Raw genomic sequence first — 22,093 nt, 5'->3', positions numbered from 1 at the left:
TTTGGCTATTTAATATAATGCCTAAATAATATGAAGGTTTCCTCCATCGTGTCCTGACTCCCAGTCCATATTCTCCTGGGACTTGGTACTTTTATTTTGAAAGTCACCATAAAAACAATCCAACTTGGTCGTCTGTCCACTAGAATGTCAATGATCTCACGTTGTTAATGTTTACAGTGTATTGTTCTCTGCAGGCATGTGTGTGTAGTTTCACTACAAAAACAACCAACAGCGCCAACTAGTGGCCTGGCGTGCTACATTGGTCTCAGCGTTTCTGTGGATACAGACATTGTTTTGAAATTGCAGTGTGAGTCCGACATTTTTTTGTGTAATCGGAGCCTTAATTACATTTATTTTAAATTCAAGTCCATTTCCTCTTCAAAAAGGGACGGATTCAGGATTTTGTTGTATCAGTTGAGTCCAGACTCAAAGTATTCCAGGATGCTTAATAGATTTATTGGAGTTTTTATTTTATTTTTTGGGGGGAAGCTTTTAAGAAAATAGTTTGCCAGTAAAACTGAACAATTGTTTTTGAATTTGTCATTAGTTGGCACACAAAGTTTTAACTGAAGTACAGGTTGGGGGTATCGATTAAACTATTATACTAATTCTTTAATTTGAACTCCTCTGAATACTTCGTATAGTTCATAGTGTGTGAATTTGTCGGTTTCTTCTTGTTTTCTGCATTATTTTGCCAAATGTGACCCGATCTAAATTAAAGTCAAGTATATACAAACACAATGTTTAGATATAGCCACATTTTCATACAAATCTGGATAACGAGGAGACTAAAATAAGTATTGTGGATTTCTCAATGAACAAAATAACATAGTAGCCTTTAAGAAAGCACTTAACCTTTGCTGTATTTAGTCGTGCGTGGGAGCAAGAGAAGTGGATAATATGAGAAGGAGTCAGTGTGTGTCATGCTGTCAGTCTGGGGGGGAATGAAGCGTAGGCTGAGGAGAAAGAAAAGGGAGCGTGGGGGTGGTGGTGGTGGTGGGGGGGGGGGGGGGGGGGCAGAGCGGTGGTATTTTAAGGCCCGGCACTGACACAAATCCCCTCAGCACAGACCAGGCAGTGGCAGCTCCCAGGGTCGAGTCGGCAGAGCGATGGGCCAACCCCTCCCGGGCTCAGCATGCTGATACCTCCAAATGCCATCTCCAAAACGCCGGAGAAGTTTATTGCTCTTGAAACGCCGCCCAGAAAACGCCTTGGCTCCTGCTCCGGGGCAGAGGGAGCACAGAGGAGGCCCCTTTGGCCAAACAGCACAGCTCGGTGCCGGTGCCAGTGTGGCATTCACAAACACACAGCGACCCTCCAGTACACAGCAGGCTGTTCCCCGCGCAGATCCCACAGCTTCTTAAGCTCCCTAATAGATAAATAATACAGGCTGTTTGTGATAAATGTTTGTCTCGTGGATTATTTATGCAGCACACATCATGGCAGCATTGGCGTTAGCACAGGAGCTAAAAGCTGTTTGGCATCTGCACAGAAAAGAGGTCAATATGAAACGGATATTCCTGTATAAACATTCAAGAGATGTCTTTTTTTTTTTTCCTTCTTCTCCAGCCCTGTCAGAGAGTTGAGATTGGGGGGGGGGTTATTGGATGAAAAGAGTGCTTGGCTCTGCAGCTCACTTGCCAGCTATGCTTCCTCGCTCCTTTGAAGACCACCTGTCAGCGGCCTCATTGAAATGTTTTTACAAAGGCGAGCGGTGGCTGCCGTGTGTGAACTCGCTATAGAAACTGTCCTTGAAATAAGAGCGCCGGCATTGTCGGCAGGCCTGTAGCCGTCTGCCAGGCCAGCGAGCGACAGACGAAGTCGGAGTGAAAAATCAATCACACGAGACCAACTTCTCTTACCGGCGGAGGAAGAAAAGAACAAAACGTAATGCTTCTCCTCCCTCCTTCCAGCCAGGCACGCAGAAGATTTTCATTTGCCACTTCCTCGGCCACTTCTCTTTCCAACTTAGCGAGCCATTCTTCAACCTCATCAGCTTTCACTGCGCAGGAGTGAAAATGGACAATTTCCGGGGGAACGAAATATGAACACCACTTCACAAGTTTATTTTTCTTTCCCCAATTACGCAGCGGAAATGACACACCGGGAGCTTCAGATAATGGCTCTCTGCTTTGTCGAGGAGGATTGTGAAGTTCGTCACAAAATTCCCTCCCGGGGAGGTATTTCCAAGATGACGACACTGCGAACGGAAATATCGAATTAGCCCGAGTGTGTGGCACGCCGCGAGCGGCAGAAGCTATCGTTCCGTGCAGGGTGATATCCAAACAACGGAGCCCAAAGTGGTGACGGATAAACAGACCTTCAGAACACAACAGAAGTTTCTATTTGTATGTTTTGTCCTCGGTGTTAAAAAACAAACAAAAAAAAAACGCATGTTGAAAACCTGATCAGGAGTTTCAAATGTATGTTTTTAGACTCTGAGAGGAAACCGATGTCTCCCAAGAATGGGAAGAACATGCAAACTCCACACCCAGCATGTGGTTTTCTGTGTTGAAACGAGGATTACTAACCACGATACCACTGCCGCCGTTTTGCTGAACGTAGACGTCCCAGACTCGTCCTTAAACCCCCGCTGACTGTACGATTAAAACTAAATATTCCAAACCTCGATGAAAGGTTTCACCAGGACTGTCCGTCTCCCGTCTGCCAGAGTCACTGAATATCGTCCTTTTGAGATTTCCTGTTTTATTGGCTGACAGCTGCATTTTTCAAACCCCCACACAGTAAATCTGGTGCCTGGAGGAATTGTAGGCTTCGCCCGGGGTTGTCAGAAGATATCATGTTTGCCTCACACACGTCAAGGAGAGTTTGAGTAATGCGCCTTTGGCAGACTTGAGTCTTAATCTCATCTCCTTTAAGGAAAAACACCAGAGGGGCTGTTTCGGTATTTAATGGGTACTGCTCCGTGCCTCTGTACAAATTATTTACTGTCACAAGTTCATATAAAGTTGCTGGAGATGTCAAATATTTATTGTTCTGCTGTTACAAACTCGCCCGGCTCCTATTTTGTGATCCAGTCGGGCTGTAAGAGTAAACATGGACTGTTTTTTTTTTTTTTTCTTTTTCCTTGTGAGGGCGTCTGTGCTGCATGCAGCTGATAATGTGGGACGATGTGGACAGCATACTAATGCCTCCCTTCCTTTGCCTCTCAGTGGTATGAGAGAATTGACCTTCTCACAGGCTGTTATTCTTGTCACAGAGAGCAACTTCACGCTCTTACCTCCCATGAACTCAGAACGCTGCCTGAACTTTCCAGAAAGAGAGAATTAAAACTAGTCGACCAGTTTAAAAACAAAACAAAAAAGCAAACCAGGGAGGACATTCAGAAACCTGTCATGGTGTATTCACCATCGAATATCAAATCAGTAAGCCGTCAAACTGGGCGTGTCAAATGCATTTTAGTTCAGGGGCCAGAAACAGCCCAATTTCACCTCGAGTGCCCCGGGCTGGTGAAATAGTGAACTAGTGCCCGAAACAGTCACCACCAAAATGACTACAATGCAAACCAGTGAAGTCGTGACGTCCCACATTCAGTCCACTTCTTTTACCACTCGGCCACCGCTGCCCCAAATTTATAAAAAATAAATCAATTGAGCGCTCTGTAGCGCCGGCTAGTGGTGGCCACCTGCATTACAGATGAACAGCTTCTGACATGAAGAAGCATTAATTGATTTAATGGTGCTGATTTGCAAGGGGGCCAAAGTTTAATGGTTTACATGAGTAATCACACTTTGCGTCTATATATCGTTCTCTGCTTTTTGCAATTTGGTAGAAAATTGACAGTGGATCAATTTACCATTGAAATATTTGATTATTGGGATGAATGGGCAATAAAAAACTATTGGAGGCATGCTGTATAGAGGTGACTGAATGTTGAAGGCAGCGTTGATATCGGTACTATAAACACTATTATGCAATTTAAGTTAAATAGATTCTTTATTTAACCTCCCCTTTTCAAGATTTAGAAGAAATAAGGGATTTTTTGAAATACGTCCCCAACCTCTTTACATTAACGTGACTAAACAGTCAAATTTCGTTTAAATCAATCGCTGATAATATATCTGTTTGAGGAACCTGCTTTTCGGTGTTAGCACGGTATTGTGGCAGTCATTTAACACCTTTTCACCTAAATGAGACATTTAACCTCCAGAGCTTTCGGTGAGTCACAGAGTTCGTCTGAAGAGCGTCTAAGCTAAAGGTCGGTCTGTTGGACTTTGTCTCCGGACGTTACCGGACAAGCCCGGCTTGTTTTAAAGCTTGTTTAACGTGCAGAAACACCATTAAAAGGGGCCGTTCGGAACACGCTTCATTCCTCATAGTTACCGTTATTGCTCATGGCAGCACCCGGCTATCTCTTATTTTCTCTCCGTAATGAATCCTGACACCATTTCTCTCATTGTTCTCACTCTCTCGTCTCCACGCCGCCTCGACAAGCCGCGCTTTCGCTGCAGAAACATCGCTAATGGAAGCGAGAAACATTTGTTTAGCAGCGCAGAGAGTCTGTCAATAATTACATTAGTGTCTGACTGAGTACACAAGGTGATAATTGCAAGTGCAGGTAATTGCTCACCAGTATTTTTTATTTTTTTTTATTTGTAAAGGTTTGCCTTGTTTTAATCATAAAACTCATTCGCACGTTTCCAGATGAAGGATTTAACTTGATATTTAGGGAGAGCGGTCATATAACGTTACAGCCTCGGACGTGAGCTCCCATTTTCAAAGCTAACAAAGGCGTTTTGAGCGGGTCAGTGAGTGAAAATGTCATTAACCTCGGAGGATTCCTGTAGAGTGGGAGCAGGGCAGAGGTCAGCCTGTGAACCCGGAGCCCTCCGCCGTCACCACCAGCTCAGGACCTGATATTTTGGCCGAGCTGCAGCCTAATGAAACGTGTTAAGTAGGGAGGAGGGGAGTTTTCAGGCAGGACGTGGCAGTCACCCATGCAGCAAGACGAGCTCCTCCCGCCCCCCTTTTCTCATTACCCTCTTGTTGGGGTAATCTTATATGACTGTGCGATGCAGTTTGTCGTCTAAGTAGAGCCGCCATTTGTTGTTGAGCAGCACTGAAAAGAATGGAGTGGTAAAATTACACACCAATTCCTCTCATTAATGCGGGCTTCACTCAGCTGTCCTGGGTGACCCTATTAAGATCGACACTGATGGGGGCAGGGGGGCCGCGAGCTGGGTTTGCTCTACATGCCCCCACCACACAACCCCCACCGCCCCGCGAGCAAACAAATCCCAAGTGAGCCGCAGTTCCAGAGAGCAAGTTTTATTTAGTGATCTTTGAACTCCCGTCTGTTTCTCCCCCAGAAAACAAATCCAGTGAGCAAAGAGAAGGATCACAGCCCACACAGACACTCGCATGCAACTTCCAGCGTGTAAACAAATGATCACACTCGGGAAGTCGTCCCAGCTTCTTGTGTAGTTTGTTTTCTGCCACAGGACAATTTGTTTGGGCTGTGTTGTCGAGGACTTTCCATGTTTTGACAGACTTGACGTTGACGCCTTTGTACCGAAGACTTGGAAATCACTCCCGAGAAGGAAAGTGGACAGACCGACGTGACGGGCTGCTCCCAGTGTCCAGCCTTCACATTCAGTCAGAGTCTAATTCTAAGAGCTTCAGTTTCATGTCAGATGTAATCTCAACGTGAAGAGCGATCATCATCACTGTGTTTTCATTCGGTATGTTCATTAAGTTGTATGTTTTTCTCCTGGAATCAAGGATCTACTCATGTTTCTTTCATGTTATAAACAATCAATCGACTATATGTCTATCAAGCTTTGCGCGCTCTGGCTAACTACTTTCTATCCATCAAGCTGATATTTAGCTGTCAGAACTATGTTATCTAGTGAGCGAGCTGACTACTTCAACTTCCGTGAGCTATTATCAAGCTATCTAGCTATCTGACGATTCTGGTCGCTAATTCAAATGCTATCTATAGTGACAACATTATCAAGTAAAAACACAAAACCTTTGTTGCATTGGGGGAGTCCATTTACATGACAACGGTACTTGGAGCCAGTGAAAACACTCCATCCCCGTGGAAACAGTGGAAAATGCTGTTTTCTGAAACTCTAATACTGCAATTTGTTAGTTTTTCCCGTGTGGAAGAAGGATTTGTTCCTTGCAATGAATGTGTGTGTGCTTTTTCACTCTTGAATTGACCAGCATTTCTCTAATAAAGTGTGTATTGACTACACCCTGATCTGGATCACATATCGAGACACATTTTATTTCTTACATACAAATACTGAGCGGACCAAAACAACAAAGACAGATAATTTAAAGGACCTTCAATATTTACCCACGACTAGTGGGCCTACAGGAAAACTACATCTGTGTTTCTGCCGTTTCTGTGTCAATGGACATCATCATCACAGGAAACTGGCATAGCATAGCATGCTATTTAGCAAGCTTGCTTCTATCTACATCCTGGGCGATATAATGATGAGTATTGTCTTACCATCCAGCAAGCTCACTAAACTAAATACTCGCTGCCCAAAACATGTGAATTTATTTCCACCTTTAATTCGTTATTCAACAGCGTAGTCAAAGTACAGACACAGTATATCATTACACTTATCAAAATTAGTCTGTAGAAAATACTAGACGTCCCAAAGTGATCAATAAAGTCCCCTGTAATCTAATCTGCACTAATCTACAAACGTTGGATGAGCAGTTTTCTGTGAAGGAGCGTTTTTCCTCTCATCGTTTTAAAACTAATGGCTCTTCTTATAAATGGATGTGCAATCAGCGTATCTACTCGTGGTTCATTAAGCTGTAAATTCAGCTCCCTGTTGAAGAGAGAACGTCATCTATACAAAGTAGATTATTATGAAGACACTGAGTCGCACTTGTGTGGAGGACTTTCCATGTTCTGACAGATTTCTTTAACGGTGACATCGTTTTGTCCCTAATGGTTGCGGATTACTCCTGTTGATGAACGTCTGTCACTCCCCAGCAATTAGAGCTTACTTGTAATCTCACTGCACTCCATTGAGCATGTTTGGATTACTTTGCTCAGAAATCGATTCATATCCTCTTTTATCTATTCTCATAATAATATAGAAACATTTCACCTGTAAGTTTTGAGTAAATATCTGTCTCCGGCCCTTCATCCAGGAGGATTCACTCGGCGTTTATTAAGATTTTTCTCTGCTTATTGGAGAAAGTGTGATCGACACACGGCGCAGGGCCGTGAAGAAATACTTGTGTGCGCAGTAGGGTGAAGAGGGAAGTGAAACATTAGCTCTGGAAAATGATCACTGTAATCAGAGGAAAAACTGAGTGTGGCATTAGTGTAAAATGATTTTTAAATATCACTGCCGCTGCTTTGGCTGTGTTCATGTTGGATTTTTCACAGTCAGACTGTGAAGCGTTGAAACTTGAATTTCCAAGCTCTGATGCAACTTCCAGCGTCGGCACTGAAGACTCTTCTCACTTGTGCCCACGATGAAGAGCGTGATGTAAGAACCTGGCCATTTCCAGTCATGCTCACACCACAACTTTGAAAAACACACACAACTTTCTTCTTTTCTTTTTCACATTCAAACCACCAAAACTTAAAGCTCTCCAACAATTGGAATAGTTTCCTTTCCACTCTCATTTAGGAGCAAAATTTCTTTGAATGTCCTTGCGATGTCCGACTTAACGATGAAGGAAATGCGTGATTAACATTCAGATGGAGTGTAAAGCGGAGATTTGAGGCGACACACAAGAACAAGGACCGAGCGCTTTGTGGTTCCTTTAACGGAACGTTTCAAGTGTAAACACAATGTTTTTGCCTCTTGGCGTTTCAGAAAAGTTGAGTGTTGACACGCCGCTTTGAAAACAAATTCCGTGAACGCAGAAACGGCAGAAATGCTGAGAAACGACGCAGTTGGCTCCGGCTGGCTGATGTGGTTCAGTTCAAGCTTTGACTGAAGAGTGAATGCTGAACAATCCAAAACGCAGGATCTGTGGGACTTCAGTGACTCTGGCTCCTCAGAAGTTTCTGTTTAGGACGGTAGTATTTCTGCAGCTGGTTTGACTCCACTGAAGTCGATGAGTTCTTAGTAATAAAATATAAATACTCAGAGAGCAATACGGTCATCAAGCCTGATTCATTCCAAATCGTCATTATACAATCACACTTACGGTCATACCGAAGTAATGTAATCCGCACCGTACAGTCGGTAATAAACCTATGAGAAGTCAAAGAGTTCGTTGAAGTCGTGCAAGTTGGGAGACTGAAGTAGTAATCACTCATCAATTCACTCATCCACGGGGTTCATGGGGCGTTTCACGGACATTTGATCCTCAAAGCACCAAAAGTCACTGAGTTTTTCATCTTTATCTATTTAGTGGAAATGCTGAGTACGACGAAGAACCACTCGTCTTCCCAGCTGCTTTGTTTTCATAGTTTAAGTGTTTGAAAACCGACACTGTGGGCTGTTCTTCACCTGCAGACACCCGAGAGTTACACTGTTCACTGACATTCTTCAGGAAAACTGTTGAAAACACCCGCAGCCTGTCGGCTCACAGAAACACTTGCTGTCCAGCAGGACTCTGATCCTTATCGCACAACCTGATACATCCTGGCTCTTTTTTTTTTTTTTTTTTTTAACAACAAGATGGAGAAAGTTCCTGATAAGTGAACCGAAGCCCGAACCTGCGTCGTGATGGAAAAATGCTTGTAGTGGCTTGAAGAAGGTTTCTCAGATTCTCACCTTGATTGAGCTGTGGGGGGAACTACAGAAAAAAAGTCTTTATCTTCTGGTGTTGAAAAGTCTGCAGCTCTCTGTGTGTTTCTGAACATAGGAGGTTTGGATCAGTATCTGCTTGAAGAAGTGTGACTGTCCCACTTTGTTAGTCACTATAATGTCACAAACACTTCAAAATGTTTGTAGTAATTACGAACATTTAAAATCTTTAATTACTTGTTTATATGTTTTGTTTATTGGTTTTATTTAATGTTTACATTGATACAGAGAGAGCACGTCTCTCCACTGGCTGCCTGTGCATTTTAGAATTCGTTTTAAGATTCTTTTATTTGTTTTTAAATCTCTGAATGGTCTTGCCCCGCCCTACCTCTCTGAGCTGCTCCACCCCTACACCCCTGCTCGGTGCCTCCGGTCAGCTGATCAGCTTCTTCTGGAGGTACCGAGGTCCAAACGAAAGCTCAGAGGGGACAGGGCCTTTTCTGTTGCAGCCCCTCTGTTGTGGAATGAGCTACCACTGCCCGTCAGACAACCCCCCTCACTGTCCACTTTTAAAACTAATCTTAAAACCCACTTTTATTCCTTGGCTTTTAACCATGTTTGAGACTCTGTCCCTGGTTTTATTGTTGCCAATCTATTGTTTGTTTATTGTATTTCACTGTTTTTACTCTTTACTCTTTACTGTACTTTTTTATTTTACTCTTTTATTGGAAAGCACTTTGGCCTCAGCCACAACTGTTTTAAAGTGCTGTATAAATAAAGCTGACTTGACTTGACAGTTTACCGAAGCCAAATTCCTTGTATGTTAAACATACCTGGCCAATAAAGCTGCTTCCGATTCTGATATTTTGACTCTAAAGTACTGGTTAAAGTTTTTTGCAGACATTAAGTGAAATATACGCCCATATAGCTCATCTTTTAAAAACTATACATCAGGGGTGTCCACAACTGGCTCGCAAGAGGCTCCAATACAGCCGCCAAACAACCAAACAAATTGTGAAAGTAAAAAAAAAAACTAAACTTAAAATTAAAAACACATTTTTTGAGTAGTAGACACTGAGACCTGAGCTGAGATATCAGTGATGCTGCTGTAAAATATAGCAATGTCAATGCTATCAAACTAGCCATGCTGTCAGCGGGAGTTTGTTAGAATATCTTTAATGCATCAGCATTAGGAGGGTTCTTTTTAACATTTCACTGTATTTAGCACCAGAAGGTCATCATAGTCATTTTCTGTAGTAATTGTTTGGATTCATGAAAATATAGACATTTTCATTTATGCCACAACAAAGAAAAACCGAGTTTAAATTTAAAGCTTGTTGTGGCACTATTTTACAGATTTTTATTAAATATCAGAATTCCTTTACTGTCATTCTTCTTCAGAAGCACAATAAAATAAAAAATTGCAGCTCTCATAAGGGACAGTGTAAACAACAGAAAGTGCAAAGACAATTTGTGCAAATGCCATAAATACAAAAAAACTGCAAGAATAAATAGAATAGTGCAGACATAAAAACTTTAAAAAAACTGTACAGTCCCCAGGGGATATTTACAAGAAAGGGGGGTAAAAACAGCAGTTCAGGGTTTGTTGGCGTTTGAGGCGTTCAGGGCAACAACAGCTCTTGGGAAGAAGCTCTTTATTAGCGTTTTGTATAATTGGCTTTTGAAAGTGACAAAGGAATATGTCTTGATATATTCATTATCAACACCTGAGCGTTTCCAAGTATTTGTGCAATGTAAAAGGTTAAGCATGACACACTGAGCTAAAAATCATTAAAGAGCGTATAACAACTCCCTGTGTTAATGTCTGAAGCGCTCTCAGGAGGACCCGGGGAAGGCTGTATCCTCCACATCATGAAAGGCCGCTCATTCATTTGCCCCGCCGTGATTTACATGCTGCCACCACCAGCTGCCAGAGCCATTTTGTGTTGGAGTGTTTGGAGAGCGTTGGGGGAGGGGAGAGCGCGGTGGGGCGGCCGCGCCGTTGAAGGCGTTTTAGAAAAAAGGTCTGGCTTCTTTTAATGTGACAGAAATCTGAACTCCAGGACCTCTCCACCTCCCCCTGCACACACACACACACACACACACACACACACACACACACACACACACACACACACACACACACACACACACACACACACACACACACACACACACACACACACACACACACACACACACACACACACACACACACACACACACACACACACACACACACACACGCTTGCAGTTGGACCCAGCCTTGACCGAACACTCGTGTTTTCAGGACATAGATTGAAGAAAGAGACTTGTGGCCAAGTGTCAGCAGGTTCCTGTAAACATATATAAATACCTTCTACTCGCTGCTTTATGCCACAGACGGCAAAATGAGTTCTGAACTGCGACTCGTGTGTGTGTGTGTGTGTGTGAGAGAGAGGGGGAAAAGATTGTAAGCCAGGGACGGTTATACCATTGAAAAGAGGAAATGAGGGTGAGGGTGAAGGAGAGAGGGAAAATGGGGTGAGCGAGCGAGGTTTCCTAAGCTAATAAAATGCTGGGAGGGATGGAAGCTGCCAGCCAGCATTCCTGTGCCATTAGATAAGTTTGCTCACTGCAGCCTCCAGTTTCTCTGCAGTGCTGAAGTGGCAAGCTGAGGTCACCACCGGGGAGTGAGGGGGGAGGATGGGGGGAGGGCAATAAATCCACAGCGCTTTTGTGCACAGTTGCTCCTGCACCTCCGACGCTGCTTCCCCTTCATGATTTCCTTTTTGAATTTATGGAGAAATATTGCAAATGATCCTTCCTTGGGTCTATTTAAAACACCCTTCAATAGTATTCAGTCTGTGCCGAGATTCTTTTTATGAACCTGAAATGTGTTTTCTGCACAGTACAGGCTTTTCATTGCCTGGTTTATTCATACTCTAATACATTTGTAGCATGAGTTTTTTTTTGTTTTTTTTTACTTTCCTCAAAAGTACAGTAGTATTGAAGCACTGAAAGATATTGAAAGTTGATGTTATTTCGGAAAGTAATCCTGTTCCAAGGCCTCGTTTACACGACAACGTTTCTTGTCAAAACACACAGTTTTTGTGATTTTGTTCCAGAAACGTTGTGAAAACATTGTCCGTTGACATGGAAACGGCATAAACACTGAAAACGGTGTAGTTGTTTTTGTAATTACACCATGCACACATGCTAAACTACACCGCTTTCAGCATTTCTGCCGTTTCTGTGTAAACGGACATCGTTTTCAAAACACTGCAAACACAATGCGTTTTCACTTGAAGCGTTATCGTGTGAACGGGGCCTTAAGGGATCTGCTAACGTCTTGGTGCCAGATGCCACAGCACGGTGGTTCTCAACCTGAGGCTCAAGTCCCTCTTTTGACGAGGTGCTAGAAATCACAGATCTAAGGAATGGTCCGCCACCGTTCTTACGGGAGGCTTCAAGGAAAAGTCTGTGCTGGTTCAGCAGTAATAAGAAGGGACCAAAGCAATCATTGTACATAGAAAGCTGTGATCCTCTTGAACTAATTTTAGCTTTTAGATGTGAGCTCAGGTATCACAGTCAGCGCCGGGCGGATTGTGTGGCTCACACCGAGCCCTACCACATTCACACCAGCCACATGGCGACACGGAGGCTTCTAATTGTGACAGATTGCAGCAATACCGGTGAAGTCAGGAAGATTTTCTTGCTCCTCTGTTTACAGTCTGTCAAACTGAACCACTCATGTTGGAGTTTGTTGCTTGTTTTTTTTTTTTTTTTTTTTTTTATGAAGCTGTTGTAGTAAATCCACATTCTCCCCGAGGTAGTAAATTTCTGAGCTGCGAAATGCGATAGAGGGTTGCAAGAAAAATATTTGCCTCCCAGTTACTCTCCTGCAGGGAAATCTCTCGCGCTGTGCGATAGCTTATTTAAATGGAGAGGGTGTTCAGCGAGTATTCCCCTGTTAACCTCTGTGTGATGGTTCTTAGTGAGACCTTCTGCCAGTTTCTTACACAGGTTTTTACAATACTGTTGAGTCTGTTCCAAGTCGTTTAGAGGATATCAGTCAGTCGCGCCCCTACGGCTTTACTGTGTGGAGAAGATTAAAAAAAGGATCTCTGACTTGTATAACCGCCTTCCGTATGACGACGCCCTTTAGCAAAGATTAACGCATTGATGCAGCAGCCCAAATGCACTCGTCACTCCTCTAACGCATTCGGTTCTACGTGGCTCTGACAGCACAATGAGCTTTGTTGTGTTTGGTAAAGGAAGCGTCACCTTTCTGTGTAGTTTCTATGTTTTCCTCCATTTTAACAGGAAGTCCCATTCAGATAAAAATCTCTTTTTCAAAGTAGAAGTGGCCAAAGGTGGCAGCCAGTTAAAAGGTTGAGTCACAGGACAAAGTAGAACCTGCAGAACATGTTTACAAGTACATGAATGAGGACTAGTTCAGTAAAATACCCCCCTCCCCCCCGACCTCCCCACCCCCAGTACTTGCACAGTACAACCATCCAATCACAGACAAGGTTCAAACAATGTCATTTTCTGTGAGTGCGAGAGAAATGCTGAAAACAACGTAGTTTTCTTGTAGGGCCACTAGTTGATGCTGTTAGTATTCACATAGAGCATGTGCAGAATAACTGTTTAGTATGGCGGGGCTGTGCATGTGCAGTAGCAGTGTTTCTGTTATTTACAAGACCACGGAGTCGGAGCGTTTTCGAAAATGTATGCCTTTGGAATCCGTTCTCAAATATTATATTTTTTGTTAGTTTGGAATGTGAGTTTGTTGTGTAAGCGGACTACAAATAGCACAATAAAAGTTTTGCGTTTTCACAAGCTTCTCCGTACCATCGGAAAACACACAGTGACAGTGAAGAAGTCCCAGATAATGAAAGTTAAAGTTATCTTTGGAAAAAATTACGTTCACTCATTGCATCTTTTTTAATGATTCTCCGGCCATAAAATGAAAGTAATTTAGTCCAGTGTTGTTAAAGAGGATTAAACCACCCGGCAGCCTGAGAGCGGAAACAATTACTACATACTTGAGGCTGTAGCCATTTGTTTAAAATGATTGTCCGTGGTAATGCAAACTAAATCACTCCTAATTCCTTTTTTCTTGCAGGTATGCTGGTGGTCAATGTAACCTGGAGGAACAAGACCTACGTGGGCACGCTGCTGGACTGTACACGGCACGACTGGGCTCCTCCTCGGTAAGGAGCTCCACGCTCTTCACTGTGCTTCAGCTGGAGGGGGCGGGGCTTTGCATGCCATTAGATTTACTGTCAGGCATGGGGGTTGTAAATGTCAAGGTAAAAAGGAGTTCACAGACGCCAGGAATCACTGATGCGTTCGCTCCATCCCATCTCTTTGTACTTGGGCTTCTTATCCTTCATATTCTGTGCGATATGAATCTGCTGTAGCCGCATCAGCTCAAGGATAGATGGCCTAATGCACCAAATTGCCAGCGCGTCACTGGACCTACTGAGTACATGTTAGTCTTTATGTGGAGCCTGGAGGAGCCGGATTCATTGGCAAGCGGCTGATGTCCCTGGAGGCGGCCGGGGAAATAGAAAGCTACTCTAACAAGCCAGATTGCAGAATCCAATTATTGGACTAATAGCTTTTTCTCAACACTGTAGAACGTTCTCTATCACAAAGACTGCAGTTTCTTAGATCAGTGTTATGTGGGCAGAAAAAGGTGTTTCTTTATTTTTTTTTATCATTTCTACATACTTGCCTTTATTATGCAAACTACAAGGATGTGTAAAAATATAAGCAGTTGCTTTGATTCCAAACACCTGTCCTGCACTGTATCTAAATGTAAATATAAATCTATATTTGAAATGCATAGTTAAGTGCAATAGGAAAAAAAAATCCAGATTAAAGCTGTGCTAATGGAAAACAAGGAGATGCTGCATTCCACTAATGTTTCACTGTATATCACAATAATGCTCAGTACGTGAGGTTTGCCAAGCTGCATTTGCACAGAGATACTCTTCCAGTTTGCAGCATGACTACATTAGGGACACACCATGAATAATTCAGAGAGCTTTCAATGGACTGAGAATAAACTTGGGCTTGTAATGAGCCTAAATTCCTGTACCACTGTCAGACTACGGATGCATTCACATCCCCTGCTGGGGCTGAAATAGTTTGGAGAGACTTGTGGAGGAAGCTGTGAGTCATCCCGGCCCGGTGTCTGACTTTGTCACAGACTGCTAACCTTCACTGCCGCGCACAAAGATAATTACATTACTGTTATGGAGAGATAAGGCCGAACTGCTATTTTAAGTATTTGAATGACTGCGTGTTTTGATTACCAAGCAGCCCGAATGCTCATGGCTGTCTTTTCCAGATGACGTTTTCATGTCTTTCATTTGGAGCCATGTGGCTTTGTCCAGAACATTCCCTCCCATACAAGTGCCCAGTATCAGATCGGTAGGACAGAACAATAGTGAATCTATTTTGATATCACTGTCGTTGTTTACAACAGCGTTGAGACTCAAAAGAATTCAAACTCCCCACTTTCCTTCTTGTTGTTACTGAATATCCTGTGAGACAATGTGGAATTGTGGCTTGGTATTTGGCAAATCAACACAGTAAATAACAGAGTATCTGAGATTCCCTAAAAAAAATATGAACAGAGCTTTCAGATAAATTTCAGATGAACTTTGGCAAAGCGCTGAAGTGACCGAATAGATAGGCTGACATCAAAGCTAAATTGTTGAAATGCGTCACTACGAGGGCCTCCGGAGACCAACGCAGTTGCTAAAATGGACCTTTTTACCTTGAAAATCAAATGTTTAGCTTCTGTGCGTTTCACTAATAGAAAATAATAAGCGCAACTGGGATTTACTTTCCAGGTACGAGTGCATTTTGCGTAAGATCAATTGTCACATCTTGATTACACACAGCTGATTTCTATTATATAAAAACAATCGGCGTACCTCTGGTGAAATTCATTTGTTGTTTTCCATCAGAGTCAAAAAAGTCAATTATATTCACAGTGATTCAATCTGATAAAGCAACAAAAATGGAATACTCCCCTTGGGGTATTTACAGGCGTAGGTCACAGCAATATTTATTTCCAAATTTGTATCTGAAGCCCCGTTTACACAATGTTTTCAAGTGAAAACCTAAAACTTTCGCTGCGTTTTGGGGGTCTATTTACATGACAAAGTTGCTGAAGCCACTGATAAGGCAGTTGGTTTTTTTTGAAAACACTGCAACTCCGTCTCCGTGTAGATGGAGAAAAACAAAAATGTTTTAAATCACTGCTACCAGTCGTGCACCACGGCCGTAGTGTAGAGTTCTTTTGCACATGTGTGAGAAGATGGACAATAACAACAGTGTTTGTCTCCAGTGTGTCATGGCTCCATATTCTCCTGGGACTTAATAGTTGACGGTCACCGTAATAACAATCTAAATTGGTTGTCTGTCCGTATAAATGTCCGTGTACTCCAATTGTTGTTATGTATAGCGTAGTGTTCTCTGCATGCCTGTGTGTGTGGTTTCATTACAAAAACAAAAATGGTCCCAACTCGTGGCCTGGCATGCTTACTACATCTTTTTCAGTGTTTCTGCCATTTTCGTGTAAATGGACATTGATTTAGGAACGTTATCGTGAACTTGAACTTTTCTAAAACGATAACTAACCAACGTTTGCACCAATCTAGTTAAAAGCAGTTGTACTGGTGACTAATTCTAATTGTCCACTTTCGCAGGTTTTGTGAATCTCCTACGAGTGATCTGGAGATGAGGAATGGTCGTGGTCGAGGGAAACGAATGAGACCGAACAATAACACCCCGATCAACGAGAACAGCAACTCATCAGACAACAAAGGCACCACCAACAACAAGACACGCGCTGCTTCTAACAGCAAGGGTCGGCGAGGGAGTCAGACGCCGTCGGAGCGCCGGACTCCACCCAACAGCAACGCAGAGGACATCAAGGCCAGTCCCTCCTCAGCTGGGAAACGCAAGGCCAAACCAGCCTCAGACATGGAGCCCAACTCTAGCTCAGAGGACACCAAAGGCAACAAACGTATGCGGACAAACTCTAACAGTGGCGGTGTGGGACCTACAGGTCTCAATATCCCCTCAATAAAGACTGAGCCTCTTCCACCTCCCCTCGATCGCAGCTGCCCCTCCCCCGTCCTCATTGACTGCCCACACCCCAACTGCAACAAGAAGTACAAGCACATCAATGGTCTCAAGTACCATCAAGCCCGTGCCCATAATGATGACGACATCAAGTTGGAATTAGATGGAGACAGTGAATATGGAGAGGACTCGACTCTCCATCCTGAGCCTGGAAACTGTAACGGAGCATCTATCTCACAGAAAGGATGCTCATCTCCAGCACGCTCGGTTACTCCAAAGGGGAGGAACTTTGACGCTCAAAGTCCTTCCCCATCTCCTGGCAAGTTTGGTTCAAAGCAGAGTAAAAAGAAAATGGCTGAGACAGACCCAGAAACAGGAGGCACACCCATGGATGGGTGTGAGGATGGACCGTGCCTCACTGATGAGGCCAGTAACGATGGTATAGATGATAAGAGAGGACCTGATAAGTCAAAAAAAGGTAGCGCAGGCACAAAAGCAGATAAAATGGCTCAGAAAAACTTGAAGTCACCACGGCCTGTTGGCCCTGGCACCGCAGGAGCTCAGCAGATGTACTCGTTTCCTCCGGGAAACCCAAATTCTTCTCCAGGGCTCACCCCGATGATACAAGGGGTTCCCAAGAGCCCGCAAATGAAGGGTACACAGCCTAAAGCCCCAGCGATTGGAGATCCTGCCTCAAGTAGCTCCAAAGACAAAAAGAAGAAGGACAAAAAGAAAAAAGATGGGGGGAAGGAAGCTGACAGCCCGAAGCCTGCAGGGAAGGGAGGAAAACTGGAGGAGGGAAAGCTTCCATACTCTGAACCTTGTGATCAAGGGAATAAAGGAGAGGGTCTCCTCAATGGATCCTCAGATCCTCATCAGAGTCGCCTAGCCAGTATCAAGGCTGAGGCAGATAAGATTTACAGCTTCTCTGACAACGCCCCGAGCCCATCCATTGGCGTTGCCAGCCGGATAGATGGCAGCGGGATGCCGCAGCCTCTCACGCCACTTCACGTAGTGAACCAGAACGGTGCTGACAACTCGTCTGTCAAAACTAATAGTCCTGCGTATTCAGACATTTCAGATGCTGGTGAGGATGGTGAAGGGAAACTAGAAGGTGTCAAAGTCAGGACTGAGGACCAAGCCATCAGGGAAGGTGTCAAAAAAGCACTCTTTCCAAACCAGACACCCAACAAAGAGTCCCCTTACTATGCTGGTTATGACACTTATTACTCACCCAATTATGTGAACCCCAGTCCTGGCGGGCCAAATCCGGGCACACCAGTGGCTGAAGGTCAGGCTAAGATCAAAAGGGATGATGAGCAGGATCAAGTTGACGAAAAAGTCAAAGTTGAGGTTCATGAAGACCGCAAACCTGACAGCAGTGGTCCTGGCCAGCCGCAAGTGCAGCAGCCACCGCAGCTGCAGCTGCAGCAGCAGCAACAGCAACAGCAGCAGCAGCAACAGCAACAGCAGCAGCAGCAACAGCAGCAGCAGCAACAACAGCAGCAACAGCAGCAACAGCAGCAGCAGCAGCAGCAGCAACAGCAACAGCAGCAGCAGCCCTCGGTCATCCAGCAGCGATCTAACATGTACATGCAGCCTCTTTACTACAACCAGTATGCTTACGTTCCTCCATATGCATACCATCCCGATCAAGCCTACCATAACCACTTGATGAACACCAATCCAGCCTACCGGCAACAGTACGAGGAGCGGCAGCGGCAGATGGCCGAGCAGCATCGTGCTTCTGAAAAGAAGTCTGATGTGGTCATGAAAGAACGTGAAGCCTCCATGAAGGAGGAGTGGAAGCAAAAGAGCCCGATGCCGCCAAGCCTCTCCAAAGCGGCAGGTCAGTCGGACGTCGGAAAGACGCCGCAGCCCCCAAGCAAATCCAGAGACTCGCCCTCTGAACCCTCCTCCAAATCCATGGGAAGCATGAAGGGGGAGGAGCCAAAGTCCCAGCAAGCTGAGGGGCTCAAGATAAAGCTGACTGAAGGCGGGCACCACGGCAAGGAAGACTCGAAGCAAGCTTTGGAGTCCAGAGGTCAGGTGGGGATGGAACAGGCCATGTGGTACAGACAGGTAAACACCTCTTAACAGTTTGTCTTTGTAACTTTGTTGTGAGTGTCTTTTTATTTTGCAATCTTGCTTAACCGGGACTTTCTTTGTCACCTTCAGCAGTATCCTGAGAGCCAGAAGCCCCAAGGAGAAGATGAACACCAGCAACAACCGCCTCGGTGGAAAGATGAAAGGGACAGGGAGCGGGAACGAGATCGGAAATTAAAGGATGAGAGGGCCCGGCCCAAGGAGTGTCAAACTGGGCCCAAAGAGGACGGAAAAGACGGTAGTGATCCTAGAATCACCTCAGAGGAGCATCGAGCTTTGAGCAAAGACTCTCGTTCTAACCCCCACATGCAGTTTTCATCACCACTAGCACAGCACCAAGGATACATGCCCTACATGCACGGTTACCCCTATGGACAAGCCTATGACCCCAACCACCCGGGATATAGGAGCATGCCTTCAGTCATGATGCAGAATTACCCAGGTATGATGATTGATCTATCCCATCATGGTATTGGTACATGGAATGGATTTGGTGAGTTTAATTGATATTTGGAGTGCGAGGTGTTTTCTGTGGACTTTTTTCTTTTCTTTCTTTCTTGGTAATGTCAAATACTGAGAAAGTTCTAGGGTGCATACAATAGAAATACATCACCTTCAATTCAACAGGATAAAACATTTTTGGCATTAAACAAAACATATGTACCTCCCAACCCTTTATCAGTGACCATATTTGGCAGGTTCTGCATGTCGTTTTGGTCACTTTTTTTTTTTAATTGAAAAATAATTGCATGCAATAGTTGTTGTTTTTTTTCTGTTTTCAAAAAGCCACTAAAGTAAAACAGGTTAGATGTTAAAGTTCCCCAGGATTAGAACGAGTACAGGATTAAAGGTGCCGTTTGAGTGATATCAGTTTTGTGTTAGGCCAATGTCTGTTCAATTCCAGCGCTTTATAGTTTCTGTCGGAGTTTTGGGCGTTTTTTTGTATGTTTTTCTTTAGTAATAATATAGTTCGAGTTCCAGCCTATTTTGTTTTTACTATTCAATCTGCAGGACATTTACAGGACTGGGGATGGCTGCTAGCAGGTTAGCATGCTACATAGGTGTGTCGTTTCAAGACCAAAACACCCAAGAGCGCCAACACCAACGCATTGTTTTCAGCATTTCTGTTGTTTCTGTGTAAAGTAACTGTTTTCAAAACTTTCCCTGAAACGACAACGCAAATACGATGCATTTTGACTTGTGTTAACCGGGCCTCGATTAAAGAAGAAGAAAAAACATGTATGTTGACAGCTGCAGAGAAAGTCTTTGACCAACATTTACCCTCGTGCAGAAACGAGCTCTGTTTTTTCTGCAGGCCTGGAAAAGCCAAAACGTACAGATTCATGTCGTTTGCTGTGTTTTCAGTGTAACAAAGTCAAATAGAAAATACATGCCACATATAGAGGATGTGGGTTTTCAGGAGGCATCATTGAAATTGACATAAAGTTGATGAGATGTTGATGTTCTTGTACTTCTTTGCTCTGAAACGGAGTGGAAACACTGTGGAGTTGTGGTTGTGTGTAACTTATGATGCACTCCAGATCAGATTGGACTTTTTGTGGCCACTGATCCAACGTGAGTTTGACACTTGTGCTTTGAGACTTAAAAACTTCTGTCCCTTTAAAGAGACTCACCGTCCAAGTGGGCACATTCAAGACGCCCTTTGGTTTTAACCCAGTTTCCTCTGCGAAGAGGATGTAAACACAGCAGCTTTATACGTCGGGCCTGATGTGGTGAACCACATCGCAGTATTTACAGCATGTGTGTTTGTTCACGAGAGCAGAGACGCTTTGGGACTGGACTGACGGAGTCCGGGTGGATTAATGCGAACTTCTCCTCATCAGGTTCTTATCTACCCGGAGGTTATCCCTTCTCTCCGTACGGGGGTAAAATATCCGGGGGCGAGGACGCCGGCGACAAGTCGCGCGCCAGCCCGACCGTCACCAAAACGGCGACGGACTCCAAAGCCCTGGACATCCTGCACCAGCACGCCAGCCAGTACAAGAGCAAGTCCCCCACGGTGGGCGACAAGCCGCCCCACGAGCGGGAGCGGGAGCGGGACCAGGATCGGGGTGCGTCCGGGGACCGGGAGAGGGAGCGGGACGTGGACCGGCCGCGGTCCTCGCCGTCCCAGCGCATCATGCCCTCCCACCACCACCTGGCGTACCCCCTGCTGTCTGGGCAGTATGACCTGTCCTACGCCACAGGTCAGTTCCCCCCACAACACGCAGCATGAGCGACCACCGGAATACTCTCGCGTTGAAGTTTCTCCAAATGACCAGCTGTAAGGGTTGCCGTGGTAACCACTGTAAGCATGGGTAAAGCAACACTCACAAAGTGGTGACGGTGGAAAAAAGTAACGCAGCCATCTCGAGTCTGTATCACATTCGTCAAGTACTCTGCGTTTATTGACTCGTGCAAAACGTCGCATTGTCGTCATCTCATCGTGAACAATGTACTGATTTCTGTGCATTAAAGATTCAAACTGACAGAAAGTGTTGTTAGTTTAATAGAAATTAAATTAATTGTATCCAAGTTAAATTTACAGAATTTATTTACAATTTATAATAAATAAATGAAGTGAAAAAAAAGTTTGTGTGAATTGGATTAAATAATAAAATGACCAAATTTAATGTTAAGTTAGTGGCATAGTAATTAATAAATGAAATGAATGTGGGATGAAAGGATTACATGTATTTGCGTCACTGTATTCAAGTATTACTATTTCATGGACGTTGCTTCACTCATATTAAATTACCCAGAAGTGGTCTTGCAGTTTGTTCCTCCTCTTCAATCCTCTGAGACTGAACCCTGCTGACACACGCAGCAGATGTGTGGCTGCTGCGCGACGCCTCTGAACGTCCTGCAGAAACAGAAAAAGAAGTGTTTTTGTCTTTTTCTGTTCCACCTGCTCAGAAAGCAGCCGGGTCGTCTCTGCTGCTGCTGCTGCTGCAGCTTTCAGCTCCTCAGCTCATCCATCCTGAGCAGGTCCTCTGAGGACAAGTGGATCGTCTGTTGATAATAGAGACATTGAAGGAGCTGGAAACACACCGAGCCGCTGCAGCAGCCTGCGCTGACATCTAGTGGCAGATATCTGCTGTTACACTGTTGAATAATAAGTCTGATATGTACAGATTGCAGTAAATGTTTTTCACTAAAAATGACAACTAATGAAATTAAACACCCAAAAACTA

The 22,093-nt window shown here is 44.3% G+C and overlaps 1 protein-coding gene across 2 annotated transcripts in view; it reads left to right on the top strand.

Moving 5' to 3' along the window:
- Nucleotides 1-22,093, top strand: part of znf609b (zinc finger protein 609b) — a 108,489-nt gene that overhangs the window by 85,745 nt on the left and 651 nt on the right. The window contains exons 4-7 of one of the 2 annotated variants that reach the window (XM_080493579.1): nt 13,813-13,900; nt 16,415-18,875; nt 18,972-19,341; nt 20,744-21,106. In XM_080493579.1, coding sequence (XP_080349705.1) covers nt 13,813-13,900; nt 16,415-18,875; nt 18,972-19,341; nt 20,744-21,106 — 3,282 coding nt within the window. The remainder of the gene's footprint in view (nt 1-13,812; nt 13,901-16,414; nt 18,876-18,971; nt 19,342-20,743; nt 21,107-22,093) is intronic. The other variant, XM_080493580.1, reaches the window with a different exon arrangement.

This window comes from Lipophrys pholis (assembly GCF_963383615.2).
Source record: "Lipophrys pholis genome assembly, chromosome: 2".
Lineage (NCBI taxonomy): Eukaryota > Metazoa > Chordata > Actinopteri > Blenniiformes > Blenniidae > Lipophrys > Lipophrys pholis.
This window is presented reverse-complemented; position numbering and strand designations above follow the sequence as displayed.